Source organism: Acomys russatus, chromosome 27 (genome assembly GCF_903995435.1).
Source record: "Acomys russatus chromosome 27, mAcoRus1.1, whole genome shotgun sequence".
NCBI lineage: Eukaryota > Metazoa > Chordata > Mammalia > Rodentia > Muridae > Acomys > Acomys russatus.
The window spans coordinates 57,354,312-57,369,032 of NC_067163.1; the positions used below are offsets into that span (position 1 = coordinate 57,354,312).

Consider the following 14,721-nt stretch of genomic DNA (forward strand, 5'->3'; position numbering starts at 1 on the left):
GATCGCTGTGAGTTCGAGGCCAGCCTGGTCTACAAAGTGAGTCCAGGACAGCCAGGGCTACACAGAGAGACCCTGTCTCAAAAAACAAAACAAAACAAACAAACAAAAACAAAAAAAAGCACTTACCTCGAAACCTGTGCGCCAGCGCTCCACACCCAGAGCCCCCTGAAGGCAGAAGAGAAGAGGCCACAGAGGAGAACAATGAAGATTAAAAAGAAACAAGCTCTGTGTGGCTTACTGCTTAACATGCTCCCCTGGCACACCAGCTGCCCGGAGCTCCAGTCCCAGCACCACACAAGTCAGGGGTGGTGGTGCATACCTGTAATCCCAGAGCTCGGGAGGTGGAGACAAGAGTTCAAGGCTATCCTAAGCTACTCAGCCACTTGGAGGTCAGCCTGGACAACAAGAGACCCACTCTTCTTCTTCTTTTTTTTGTATTGCATATGAGTGCTTTATCTTTAGCAGAGGGCATCAGCATTACAGATGGTTGTGAGCCACCCATGAGGTTGCTGGGATTTGAACTCGGGACCTCTGGAAGAGCAAGGGGCCCTCTTAACCACTGAGCCATCTCTCCAGCCCAAGACCCACTCTTAATGGGGGCAAAAAGCTGCCTTCTGTAAACAGGATAGAACCAGATTGTGGAGGGGAGAAAGTTACTTTTCTGGGTCTACATGCTGGCCAGACCCCAACTCAAGGCGGAGCTCCCACTCTGCCCTATCTGAGGTGGTCTCCCCCTTCCCCCCCCCACCCCCCCACCTGCCTGGCCAACCCCGGTCCAGGGCCTGTTGGGCCCCAGCTGCAGCCCCCAGCCCTGCTGCCCCCACCCAGCGGCTGGCCAGGAAGGGTCTAGAATCAAGAATCACCGGGTAGCTCTGCAAAGGCCAAAGGTCACACAGGGTTTCCTGCCCGCCCCTGGGAACTTCCTCCTTCCCAACCCCACACCCGGCTGCTCAGCGCCACCTCCATCCCAAGCCTCTGGGCCCAGACAGCCCTTCCCCCTGCTGGACCCCACAGAGGGGACAGCTGCTACTTAACCGGCTCCTGTCCCTTCCCCCAAAGGCCAGGGACGCCAGTAGTGGAGTAAGCAGGTAAAGGATTCCAGAAGATTTTTCCAGTGCTTTTGGGGTGGGAGCACCCCAAGCATCCTTTTCTCCGTGACCCTGAAATCTCACACCTGTCTGAGCATTATCCCACAGAGACCCTAGAAACCTCCACATGGGCCCCCACCTACCAACAAAGCTCACTGCTACTTCTTGGGACCCTGAAGCCACAGCAGGCTAGGAACATAAGCACGCCTTTGTCACAGAGGGGAATCTGAGGCAGATTGCGGCTGCCCTTCATAAAGTTCATAGAGGCCTCTCTCCCCTTTCTCTACTCCAAGATCCTGCCGTAGATTTTTTTTTTTTTTTTTTTTTTTTTTTTGTAGTGTTTGTGGGGAACCTGGGCAGCGGCTCCAGCCCTGAGCTACATCCCCAGTTCCTCACTGGGGGATTCTAGCTTGACCTAGACAGACCCTAATCCTAGAGCATCCTCGGGATATCTTTGTGTGCTGGTGAAATATTTGAGGGAGGTTGTGTCACTGTCACCCAAGAAATCTGTGCACTAATTGAGCACCACTGGTTATCCATTCTGGAAAATTTCCTTGAAGCTCCTGGGTGGGGAATGCCCACCCACAATCCTTTGTCTTGGATCCAAAACTCCTTTATGTGTGTCTGTGTGAGGGTGTGTGTGTGTGTGTGTCTGTGTGTCTGTGTGTGTGTGTGTGTGTGTGTGTGAGAGAGAGAGAGAGAGAGAGAGAGAGAGGAGAGCGAGCCTGGGAGCTATCCCACGGTGACTTCTGTGCTGCTCCATGGGACATAATCAGTGGCACCCCAGTCACCTGGGCATGTTAGAACCAAGCCTGACAGAGTAACAGCCTGCCTGGGTCACTGGGCCAGTCTCTTGTCACACCTATGCCTCAGTTTCCTCTTTCACGTAACAGGCCTAGCCATGGATAGATAACTTAGTCCCTGGTGCAGAGGATACTACCTACCACCGTCTGGCCGACCCAAGTCGAGGAACGGGCAGTGGTGGAAACTGAGGCCGAGCCAGGCAGAGGAAGCCAGTCCAGTCACCCAGCGGGTGCCCCACCCTCCCATCTATCACGGCTGCCCAGATCGCCAGTTCCTCAACAGCCCGGGTGGGAGTGTTGTGATAACCCACAGCCCCCATTTCCTCCTGGCCAGGAAGGAGCCGGGCAGAGGAAGCATTAAGAGAAGCAATATAAACACTCCCCCCTGCCTGGCGCAGCCCAGATCTGGCCCGGTAGGCTGCCCAGGCGGACGACTCTGCACAGATGGTGCTCTCCATGGACCGCAGCCCGTACTCCCGCGCGGGGGACGGGGCGCGTGGCTGCTGGTACTACCTGCGCTATTTCTTCCTCTTCGTGTCGCTTATCCAGTTCCTCATCATCCTGGGCTTGGTCCTCTTCATGATCTATGGCAACGTGCACGCCACCACCGAGTCCAGCTTGCGGGCCACCGAGATCCGGGCCGACAGCCTGTACAGCCAGGTGGTGGGTCTGTCGGCCAAGCAGGCTAACCTGAGCAAACAGCTAAACATCAGCGTGCTCGCCAAGGACTCCTTCATGCAGCAGCTGCTGAACGCAAGGCGCGAGCTGGAGCGCATCAACGCCAGCTTCCGCCAGTGCCACGGCGACTTGGTAAGAGGCAGCCTGTGCACCCTGGGCGCGCAGCGCTGGGCACCCCAAATTCGAAACGCTATGTGAAGAAATCTGATACTCCCCGTGTAGCTCAGGCTGGTCTAGAACTGTTGGGTAGCCAAGGATGGCCTTGAACTCCTGACTTTCTTGCCTAACCTCCTGGGTGGACAGATGTGCGGCACCCCACGTAGCTAGTGAGTGAGATTCTTGTGACGGTGTGACCTCACGATGGTAAACACTGCCTGACAAGAAATAGTTTGCTACAGGTGGCTTGATTCTTTTGGTTTGGTTTGATTTGCTTTTTTCTTTTGAGACAGGGGTTCTCTATGTAGCTTTGACTGTCCTGGACTCACTTTGTAGACTAGGCTGGCCTGGAACTCAGAGTGTTGGGATTACAGGCCTGTGCCACCACGGCCGGCTGGTGGCTTGATTCTTAAAAGTTAAATGTACTTAGCCAGGCGTGGTGGCGCACGCCTTTAATCCCAGCACTCGGGAGGCAGAGGCAGGCGGATCGCTGTGAGTTCGAGGCCAGCCTGGTCTACAAAGTGAGTCCAGAATGGCCAAGGCTACACAGAGAAACCCTGTCTCGAAAAACAAAAACAAAAAGAAAAAGAAAGTTAAATGTACTTATTGCACATGTGTGCATTTACCCACATGTCATGGAGATCAGAGGGCAACCTTCCACCTTGTGGGTCCTGGAGATGCCACTCGGGTTGGCATCCTTACAGCGCCGTTACCCACTGAGCCACCCCCAGGGCTGACTGCTCAATTTATTTGCTTGCTTGTTTTTGAGACAAGGTCTCACTATAGCTCTGGCTGTCCTGGAACTCATTATATAGACAGGGCTGGACTCGAACTCACAGAAATCACCTGCCTCTGCCTGTGGAGTGCTGGGATTAAAAGGACGCTCCACTATGACCACAGCTTGCTCAGTCCATTCCGGAGGCAGGGCTCTCTGGGTGACAGTAGGGGTGGGAGCACATGCAGACCCCAACGCTGTCTGCTTGCCGTTGGGGCTTACCTGGGCCTCCTGGGCACTCAAAGGCCTGCTGTCTGCTCTGTGCCTGCTCAGGATGGCTTTCCCGGCACAGTAAGTAGGCTCAGGGGCCTTGGTTCTCCCTCACAACAAGAATGGACAGAGCTTGGGCGTGGTAAGCTCAGCCTTTGCCCAGCACGAAGCACACAACTAAAGGAAAGCTATTAGAGGCATGGTGCACATCTGTCACCCTAACACTGCGGGCTGATGTCACCTGGAGTACATAAGACACTGTCAGAGAGAGAGACAGAGAGACAGAGAAAGACACACAGAGAGACAGACAGAGAGAGAGAGAGAGAGAGAGAGAGAGAGAGAGAGAGAGCGCACACAATAGTGCTGTCTTGTCTTTGAGCCTGTGAGGTAGGAAGGTGTTACCCAGGTAACCCATTACGGCAGCCACCAAGGATTCCTTGGAGAAGGACCGAGTCCTAAGCCGCCTGAGCATAGAGGCGGTCTCCTCTCTCAGACCATCACCACAGATGCAGCCTTCTCCCTCAGACTAGCTAGACGGGGTAGGCGCCCTGAACGCCAGGTTCCTCCTCAGGCAGAGCTACCCATGGCCCCAGGTCAGCATCCTTGCTGACATATACTCACACCACCCAGCTCCCCAGACTTCTTTTGGAGAACACTGGGCCCAGGCATCTGCGTTTTTGTTTTGTTTTGTTTATTGAGACAGGGTTTCTCTGTGTAGCCTTGGCTGTCCTGGGTTCGCTTTGTAGACCAGGCTGGCCTAGAACTCACAGAGATCCACCTGCCTCTGCCTCCTGAGTGCTGGGGTTAAAGGCGTGCGCCACCGCGCCCGGCTCAGGCATCTGCGTTTTGTTTTCAGTTAACTGGTTTACACTCTGCTTCTGGAGCCTGACCCTGACCTAAGGACCCCTCTTCTTGCTAAACATGAACTGTATCACTTTCGTCACGCCCCAGCCCCCAGTCTACAGTTAAAAATTTTCCAGCCTGGGCTACGTGACCATCTGACCCAGGACAGTGAAGTGCCTTGGCAAGCTGCCCTTCCCCACAGTGGCCAGGAGCCCAGCGGCCACCTCAGTCAAACCCTCTGGTCCCTGTGTTGGCTCCCACTTCCCCACAGTACAAAGAAATGCGGTTTTTCTGCCTTCTTTTTCACTTCACCTTTTATCTCCTCTCTTTTCGGTTCTGTTTTGAGATAAACTCTTGCTAGGTAGCCGAGAATGACCTTGCATTTATGATGGCCTCCTGTCTGGAACAGGCGCACATCCATAATCTTGCTTATGTGGTGGTGGGCACAAAACCCAGGGCTTTATGTTTGCTAAGCAGGCGCTCTACCAACCAAGCTACAAGCACTCTAGCAACTGAGCTACAAGCACTCTACCAACCGAGCTACAAGCACTCTAGCATCTGAGCTACAAGCACTCTAACAACTAAGCTACAAGCACTCTAACAACTGAGCTACAAGCACTCTAACACCTGGGCCCCAGTCCCAGCCTCTGCATTTGTTTAAAAGAGGATTTTGCCCAGTGTGGTAGCGCATACCTTTAACCGCAGCACTTCAGAGGCAGAGGCAAAAGGATCTCTGAGAGTTGGAAGCTAGCCTGGTCTATATAGGGAGTTCCAGACAGCCACAGCTACAGAGATCCCAATCAAACAAAGAAAGACTACCCCTGTAGCCCAGGCTAGACTCTAACCTGTAGCCCAGGCTAGACTCTAACTCACAGCAGTCATCCTACTTCAGCCTTCTGAGCGTTGAGGTTACAGGTAAAAGCCACCACACCTGGTTTATGAGGGGTGGGGTGGGAATTGAACCCAGGTCTTAGTACATCTCAGGCAAGCACCTTACCAACTGTGGTACAAGCACTCCAGCAACTGAGCTACAAGCACTCTCCCAACGGAGCCTCAGCCCCAGCTGTGTTATAACTTTTGGAAGTTCCTCAGACACACACCCCTTGAGGGGTGTTGAGCCGGTTACTGTGTAGGCAGCTCTGGAGACAGGTGCTGAGCTGTGTCATGTGTCCACACCTGCAGCTCACCTACAAAAGCTATAATCAGTTCATTGCCGCCATCATCCTGAGCGAGAAGCAGTGCCAGGAGCAGCTGAAAGCGAGCAACAAAACCTGCGAAGGTGAGCTCGGGTCCTGGCGGGACAGGACGGGGAGGGAGGGGAGACCGTGCAGCCCAGGGACCAGCCTGAGCTTATCCCCCGTCTGCCCTCCTCCCCCGCCCCCAGCCTTGCTCTTCAAGTTGGGTGAGAAGGCTAAGACACTGGAAATGGAGGTGGCCAAGGAGAAGGCAGTGTGCGCCAAGGACAAGGAGAGCCTGCTGGAGGGAAAGCGGCTGGCGCAGGAGCAGCTGGAGGCCTGTGGCAAAGCGCGGGAGTGGCAGCAGAAGGAGAAGCAGGTGGCCGAGGAGCAGCTGCGCAAGGTCCAGAACCTGTGCCTCTCCCTGGACCACGAGAAGTTCCATGCGGACGCGCTGAACGTGTGGCGGGACTCGCTGATGCAGCGCTCCCTGGAAGGCCTGGGCTACCACTACTCCCCGTTGGTCCCGGATTTCGGGGCCCTTCGCCGCTCGTGCGAGCTCCTGCCCGGCGTGGTGAGCTCCAAAGTGGAAGAGTTGGCTCGCGGGCTGCGCGCGGGCATCGAGCGCGTGGCCCGCGAGAACGCGGAGCTCCAGCGGCAGAAGATGGAGCTGGAGCGCACGGTGCAGGGCGCAAAGGAGGTGCAGGCGCGCGCCGGGGCCGAGGCGCAGGCCCGGGAGAGCCAGCTGCGGGCGGAGTGCGCGCGGCAGGCGCAGCAGTCGCTGGAGGAGAAGGCGACGCTGCGCGCCCAGCTGGACGGCCTGGCGCGCGAGCTGGAGGCGCGCAAGCGCGAGCTGGAGCAGCTGCGCACCGAGGTGGAGGTTCGCATCAACGCGCTGGACACCTGCCTCAAGGCTAAGGTGGGCCTGGCCCGCCGGGTGGGCACGGGTGCCCCGGGTTCAGGGGTCCTGGGAAGATGAGCCTAAGAGTGAGTAGAAGCTGAGGCCGGAGGATGTCACTGAGGAAGGAAAGCCTGGCCGGCTTCGCTCTGGTTGGCTTGGTTTGGAAAGGCTTTGAGTCTAACTGAAGCAGCAGGTGGACGGGCGAGTGTTGCAGGTGACTTTGAGGCTGTGGTGGCCCCTGCCTTCCGCTTAAGTCAGGTTACTTTGGGTTAGGATCTGGGTTCCTTAGGCCCGGCATGGGTGGCTCATGCCTCTGATCCGAGCACTAGGACCTCGGTGGGGAAGAAGAACTTTTGTGAGTTGGAGGCCATCTAGAGCTACACAGAGAGACTGTCTCGAAACTGAAAAACTAAAGCCAAAAAGCTGGGCGTGGTGGCGCACATCTTTAATTCCAACACTCGGGAGGCAGAGGCAGGAGGATCGCTGTGAGTTCGAGGCCAGCCTGGTCTACAAAGGGAGTCCAGGACAGCCAAGGCTACACAGAGAAACACTGTTGCAAAATAAATTAAAATAAAATAAAAAATAAAAAACACACCCAGCTAAGCAACTTAGGAATGTGTAGGGTACAGAGGGCATCAGCTCCTTAAATTTCTCTCTTGTTCTTCCGTTAGTCCCAGCCAGTCGTCCTGCCGAGACTCACAGGCCCAGCTGCCCCCAACCCTCCACCCATTGGTGAGTGACAGCCAGAGGAAGCCAGATACCTGGTTCTCCATCCATCTCTCTTAGACTGCTCACTTGAGCCCTCATTTTTCCCCCATAGATCCCGCTAGCCTGGAAGATTTCAAGAAAAGAATTTTGGAGGCGCAGCGGCCCCCTGTACTCAACCCCGCGGCCCCTCCCAGGTGAGATCTTCAATCCCAGCACTGCAGATAGAGGAGGCCAGACCAGGACTCAGGCTGGAGGCAGGCAGAGCCCTACTTGCACCTCCATAATGGGGCACCTGCTGTATACCAGGGCGTGACGGGTACCCCAAGGCCGCTGTACTCCAGACAGACCGGGCAGGGCTTTGGAGGGAGGGGAGGGCTGCCGTTGAGCTAGAGGTTGCAGAGGGAACAGCTGCAGGGAACGGTGTCCTGAGGAGCTGGAACAGCCAGCACAAAGGCTCAGAGGCTGGAGTGGGTGGTGTGGAGACGGTGAGATGGGTGCCCTTCCAGGAAGCACCCTATGAGTCTCATCTCCTGTGTGTCCCAAACGTGTGTGTGTGTGAAGGTGCAGGCCAGAGGCCAGCCCTGGCTTTGGCGCCTCAGTCACGTTATGGGCTAACTTTTCCCCCCTATTAACTTATTCTGTGTGTGGATGGACATGTGCCACAAGTGGAGCTCAGAAGACGACTTCCCACTGTGTCAGTCAAAGGAACTGACGTCAGGTGATCAGGCTGGTGGCAAGCACGTTGATTGTTGAGCCATCCTCCTGGCCCATCCACCGTGGCTGTGTTGGTTGTTTGAAACAGGGTCTGTATGTGGGCCAGACTGGCCTGGAACTCAGAGATCTGGTCCTGAGTGCTGAGGTAACAGTCATCCACCGCTGCACTCAGCCACGTTTTTTGGTTTTTTGGTTTCCCGAGACAGGGTTTCTATGTGTAGGCTTGGCTGTCCTGGACTCGCTTTGTAGACCAGGCTGGCCTTGAACTCACAGCGATCCACCTGCCTCTGCCTCCTGAGTGCTGGGATTAAAGAGGGTGCCACCACGCCTGCCTCGCCACCATGTGTTTGTTTTTTTGGGGGGTTTTGGGGTTTTTGGTTTTTTGTTTGTTTGGTTTTTTTTTTTTTTTTTGAGACAGGGTTTCTCTGTGTAGCCTTGGCTATCCTGGATTCACTCTGTAGACCAGGCTGGCCTCGAACTCACAGCAATCCGCCTGCCTCTGCCTCCTGAGTGCTGGGATTAAAGGCGTGTGCCACCACGCCCAGCTACCACCATGTGTTTTGATCCACAGTTTCTCATTGGCTTGGACCTCACTAAGTAGGTCTGGCCAGCCAGCCAGCAAGAGCCCCAGAGAGCTGCCAGGTCCTCCCACAGGTGTGCCCCACCCACCACACTCAACTTCCTTTCCTGGGCTCTGGGATCGAACTCTGGTCCTTTTGCCCCAGAGCAGGCGTGTCACCGAGCTATCTCCTGTCCCCCAGTAGCCGCACGGCTTACTTTACAGAATGGAAGTTGGACTGTTGAAAAGGCTTGGCAGGGGCTGGAGAGGTGGCTCAGAGGTTAAGAGCGCTGCCTGCTCTTCCAAAGGTCGTGAGTTCAATTCCCAGCAACCACATGGTGGCTCACAGCCATCTATAATGAGATCTGGTGTCCCCCTCTGGCCTGCAGATGTACATGCAGGCAGAATGCTTATAAATAATAAATAAATCTTTAAAAAAAAAAAAAAAAGAAAGAAAGAAAAGAAAGGGCTTGGCAGTTAAGGCGCTTGCTGCCAAGCCCGACAGCCGTAGTTCTACATCTGAACTGCTGAACGTTGTCTCTAACCTCCACACTCCAGCCATGGCATAGGCTTGCCCCACACGCAATAAAAATAAGGAAATAAAAAGACACCTTAGCCAGAGTGGTGGCATATTTTGGAGGCTATGGCAGTAAGCCTGGGCCACAGTGTGAGAAAGGCAGTCTAGGATGAAGGGCACCCAATGGTGACTTTAAAGTGAAGTCCACAATCAGAAAGGGGCCGGGGCTGTCCTCTTGAGTGTGACTAGGGCATCTGGCACGCTGTCAGGTCCTGGCCCAATGCCCACAGCCCCCACATTTCATCACCAGCCCAGTTGAAGACATCAACGTGTGCGTCACAGGGAAGGTGACTCAGTCCACATCAGCTGGGTGACCTTGTCACAGCTCAGGTCCTGTGCCCACCCATATTCTCCACACTCAGGAGGCTGAGGCAGGAGGATGAATGGTTCAGGCCCATCCAGGCCTACTGGGAATCTTACTTCTGTTAAAGCGGCCTCTGGAACATGTATGTATGTGGACATTTTGTCCGCATGTCTGTCTGCACAGAGGAAGAAGTCACGGAGACCCATTACTGATGCTTGTGAGCCAGCACGTGGGCGCTGGGAATTGAACTCAGGTCCTCTGAAAGAGCAGCCAGTGCTTGCAACTGTCGAGCCGCGTCTCCAGCCACACTCTTTGGGATTTTAATCCACATCCCTGTGGGTGTCAAGACCTACATTTCAACTCTCCCCACCGTCATGTGTCACTCACAGACTTGGTGGTAAACTCCAAGCGAATTCCTTCTATTGATTTTTCCCCCCCCAAGACAGGGTTTCTCTTTGTAGCCCTGGCTGTCCTGGACTCTCTTTGTAGAACAGGCTGGCCTCGAACTCACACAGATCTGCCTGCCTCTACCTCCTGAGGATTGAGATTACAGGTGTGAGCCACCACACCCAGCTATTGATTGGTTTTTTTGTTTGTTTTGTTTTTTAAGATGTACATATTTCAGACAGGGTCTCCTGCTGTAGCCCTGGCTGTTGTGGAACTGAGTACATAGACCAGGCTAGCCAGATTGGCTTGCCTCTGCCTCCCAAGAGCTCGGTTAAAGGTGTGTGACATCACACCCTGCCCTAGTGTGTAGCCCAGGCTGGCCTCCCACCCCCATCTCAATCCTTCTGCCTCCATCACTTCAGCATATTCTACTGGTCTACCATACCTGCTGTGCGTGCACGAGTGTGTGTGTGTGTGTGTGTGTGTGTGTGTGTGTGTGTGCGCGCACATGTGCACAGAGCCCAGAGGGGCCAGAAGAGGGCTCTTTGTCCCCAGCGCTGGACTCAGGTCCTCTTCCCAGCTCCAGTGAGGGACTCGCTTTTGAGCCGGGGTCTGATTTAGGGGGCCTGATTTAGGGGGTCTGATTTAGGGGGCCTGGGCTTACCTCCAGGTCCAGGTCACCCTGCAGCAAGGCAGGAGAATAAGGAAGGAGTCAGCCGAGGAGACACAGGCCAATGATCCCAGCACTTGGAAGACTGAGGCAGGGGGATTATAGGTTCAAGACTACACAGTAAATACTTTTTTTGAAAGAAAGGAAGGAAGGAAGAAAACACAGAGGAAAGTGAGTAGAGACGAGAGAGTGGGCTTGCCTCCTTGCAGCTCCCCACCCACGCCTGCCTTCCTACAGCTACCCACCCACATCTGCCTCCCTGCGGGCCACCCACCCACATCTGCCTCCCTGCGGGCCGCCAACCTACGCTTTCCCATCCTCTTGCCTGGAAAGTGTCAATTCTGACCCTCCACTTCTCAGAGGAGGAAACTGAGGACTCAGCCAGGCTCGCGCACGCAAGGACAGGGCCACTGGGCTCCCCGCCCAGGACTGTCCGGTCTCCATTGAGAACCGGGAAAGCTTTTCACATTGTTTACCTTGAATGACGCCCGTTCCCGATGGACAATGCTCACTTAGGCCCCCCTGTCAGCCTTCAGGGTGCCAGGAAGCGCCTGCCCCTGGGGACTGGGCCATGGCCATAAGAGGCCTCTTCCTCACCTTGCAGGGTCAAGGGCACTGGTACTGTAGCATAGTTGCTCCCTCCCCATCCCTCCCTCGTCTCCGTGGCTACGCAGGCAGGTGCATGTCTCTTTGCTTTGAGACAATGTCTGGCTACAGGCTCCATGATCTCAAACCCCAAATTCTCCTTTGTCAAGCTTGAAAGTCAGAGGTGGCTGGTGGTGGCACACGCCTTTAACATCAGCACTTGGGAGGCAGAGACAGGTGGATTTCTGAGTTCAAGGCCAGCCTGGTCTACAGAGAGAGTTCCAAGACTGTCAGGGCTACAGAGAGAGAGAGACAGAGACAGAGACAGAGACAGACAGACAGACACACCCTGTTTTGAAAAATCAAAAAAGAAAGTCTGGGCTGACAGCCGTCTCCACATCCATATTTAGTGTCATTAATTAATTAGTTTCTTTATTTTGAGACAGGATTTCACTGTGTAGACCAGGCTGTCCTTGGATTCACAGATTCACCTTCCTTTGCCTCCCGAGCGCCGCGGCTAAAGGTGTGCACCGCCCTGCACTTGTGTATCTCTCTGTGTGTCTATGGGTAATGTGTCTATGTATCTATCATATATGTATCTGTCTATTTTTATTTTATGTGTATGAGTGTTCTCTGCATGGCTGCCTGTGTACCACATGCCAGGTGCCTGTGGAGGCCATAAGAGAGTGTCAGATCCTCAGGAACTGGAGTTCTAGGGGCTGTGAGTTGCCATGTGGGTGCTAGGAACCAAAGCTGGGTCCTCCTCAAGAGCAGTCAGTGGTTTTTGGTTTTTGGTTTGGTTTGTTTGTTTGTTTGTTTGTTTTTCAAGACAGGGTTTCTCTGTGTAATACCCCTGGCTATCCTAGACTCACTTTGTAGATTAGGCTGGCCTCTAACTCAAAGCCATCCACCTGCTTCTGCCTCCTAAGTGCTGGGATTAAAGGTGTGCACCACCACTGCCTGGTCTACAACTCTCCTTTCTCTATTCTTTTTTTTTTTTTTTTTTTTTTTTTTCTGTGCCAGAAGGTTCCTTTTTGTTGTTGTTGTTTTTTGGTTTCTTGAGACAGGGTTTCTCTGTGTAGCTTTGGCTGTCCTAGAACTCATTGTGTAGACTAGGCTGGCCTTGAACTCACAGAGATCCGCCTGCCTCTGCCTCCTGAGTACTGGGATTACAGCTGTGTGCTGAGATTGTTTTTATTGTTTGTTTTATGTTTTCTTTTTGTGTTGTTGTGTTTTTGGTGTGTGTGTGCGTGTGTGTGTGTGTGTGTGTGTACACAGAGCAGGTGAGACCAGCTGAGCCACACTGCAGCTGCAGGCTGAGGCCTGGCGCCTCAGGAGCCTCATCAGGGAATGGCTGAGGGCCCCACACAGCCATTCACTCTGCCCCGTGGCCTGCACTTGCCAGTTGCCCACACACCGACTGTGGAGCCGCCTCGTGTTCTGGCATGCCTCCTTTGGACCGGCGTGATGACCTGTGGCTCTCATGCCTGTAACTAGGAGTTAGAGGCGGTGGAGCTCTGTGAGTCTGAGGTCAGCCTGGCCTACACACCGAGTGTCTGTCTCAAAAACAAAGAAAGAAATAGGGGCCTAAAAGAACCCACAAGTGAGCCGGGCGTGGTGGCACATGCCTTTAGTCCCAGCACTCAGGAGGCAGAAGCAGGCGGATCTCTGTGAGTTCGAGGCCAGCCTGGTCTACAAAGCGAGTTGTTTAGGACAGCCAAGGCTACACAGAGAAACCCTGTCTTGAAAAACAAAACCAAAAACTAACGAACAAAGCAGAACCCATGAGTGTACCAGCCAAGTATCTGGCTACATGGAAGCGGATATATCTTGTGGCTTTTTTCCCTCTTTATTTCATTTTTTAAAACAATGATCGGTGGTGCTCATCTGTGGAGTTCAGAGGACAACTTGTAGCCACCATGTGGGTGGGTCAGGCTTGGATGCAAGCATCTTTGCCCGATGGCTCATGATTTTATTATTTTTCCTTGGCTTCTGACACTGTGGGAAGATTCTACTGGAATCTTCCACAGGGGCCAGGACAAGCTCACTGAGGAAGGGACCTAGGCCAGGGAGGAGCTTGGGCCTGTATAAGCAGTGATCAGGGGGAGGGGCTGAGAGGTGACAGGAATGGAGCCTTACCTCATGGCGGTAGGAGGACTTGGGGTCCCAGAGGCTGTGGGCAGGACCAGGCTCAGCTCACGTGGAGACTTGGGTTCACTCTGTCGGATTCCGGGGAAGTGACCTGAGCAAGAACAGAGGTCACCCTTGCAGTCAAGGAGGGGACCAGAGCCAGCCAGAAGGAAAGGCCTAGGGGCCCCAGGGAAGAGCTGGGGAAGGAAGAGGGACAGGGAGAGGAAGCCAGACCCCCCCCCTCCCTACCAGGAAATGCCTCAGCACCACTCCTGACCCCACTGCAGCTCTTCTACCAGGCCAGGGAGGGGGGGGCATTCCAGACGGAGGGATGCTGTGGGGGATGGGGCGGAAGCTGCTTGGCATTGTTGGCACTTAGGTGGGGCCCATGCCCTGTTGGGGGATGAGACCCTGCTGTCAGCTTTGGAAGCTGTGGGCTTGGTTGGTCCTGAGGGTACGGGGGACCATGGAGGGTGTGTGCATAGGGGAGGCCGGTTCAGCTGTCTTGGGAGTGGGTGAACAAAAGAAAGAAACCAGAAGCTGGGTGGTGGCGCACGCCTGTAATGCCAATACTCAGGGATGGAGAGGCAGGCAGATCGCTGTGAGTTCGAGGCCAGGCTGGTCTACAAAGTGAGTCCAAGGCAGCAAAGGCTACACAGAGACCTTATCTAAAAAAAAAAGAAAGAAAGAAAGAAAGAAAGAAAAGAAGAAAGAAAAAACCTAGAATCCCAGCACATGGGAGGGCTAGGTTGAATCCAGCCTGACCCACACATGGAGACCCGCCTTGAGGGGTCTCCCTGAACCCCAGTCTCCACATGTGTAGTAGAGACAAACCTCAGGGCACTTCAGAATCTTGGTCTAACCTGGAGCCTCAGGTACAAGTTGCCTCTGGTCCTGGGGACCAGGTTAGGCCTAAGGTAGGAGACAGCACAGAGATGCCATGCCCCTGGGCTCCCCAGCTCCTGATGACTGCTGAGCTTTCTGCCTCTTCCCTCCTCAGTGGCTGAGGAAGCTGTTGCTTCAGGACGCTGGGTGCCGGACTCGCCCACCTGTGGATGGAGCAGCCAGATGCCAACCGCGCTGGACACCCACTGTGCCCTAACACCCCCTGCCAGCAACCTCCATCCCCACGCCCCCTCTGGCACCTCTTCACTGCCCCCTGCACCCCACCAGATGCTTTAAGGAGCGCACGGCTGTGAGGTGGCATCACATCGACTCCTTCTGCAGTGACTGGAATGGCACCCTACCGGTCTATGAAGCACCTACAGCCCAGCTGTCACCCTAGGCCCCTCTCGGGCTTCCTATCACCCGGTGCCTGACCCTGGAGGTGAGAACAGGAAACCCTGGCTCCAGCTCCCTTGAGAGTTTCCAGGCCTCCCCTGGAGGGCTCTAGCTCCCCTCCCCCCAAGATTTTCATTAAGCTTTTAAAGCCTTTTCCAGGGTCTGCATGCTCCCCTG

General features: G+C 54.6%; 1 protein-coding gene across 1 annotated transcript; it reads left to right on the top strand.

Annotated features, from left to right (window-relative positions):
- The first annotated feature begins 2,318 nt into the window (after nt 1-2,318).
- Plvap (plasmalemma vesicle associated protein) lies at nt 2,319-14,548 on the top strand. The gene is made up of 6 exons (XM_051169831.1): nt 2,319-2,701; nt 5,736-5,832; nt 5,938-6,647; nt 7,301-7,361; nt 7,450-7,531; nt 14,437-14,548. Exons 1-6 carry the CDS (start codon nt 2,336-2,338, stop codon nt 14,546-14,548), a joined length of 1,428 nt encoding a protein of 475 aa, XP_051025788.1. The 5' UTR covers nt 2,319-2,335.
- Nucleotides 14,549-14,721: the final 173 nt, after the last annotated feature.

Coding starts and splice junctions, on each gene's coding strand:
- Plvap (XM_051169831.1), top strand. CDS start 2,336: ATGGTGCTCTCCATGGACCGCAGCCCGTACTCCCGCGCGGGGGACGGG. Junction 2,702..5,735: donor GCCAGTGCCACGGCGACTTG/GTAAGAGGCAGC, acceptor CCACACCTGCAG/CTCACCTACAAAAGCTATAA. Junction 7,362..7,449: donor CCCCAACCCTCCACCCATTG/GTGAGTGACAGC, acceptor TTTCCCCCATAG/ATCCCGCTAGCCTGGAAGAT.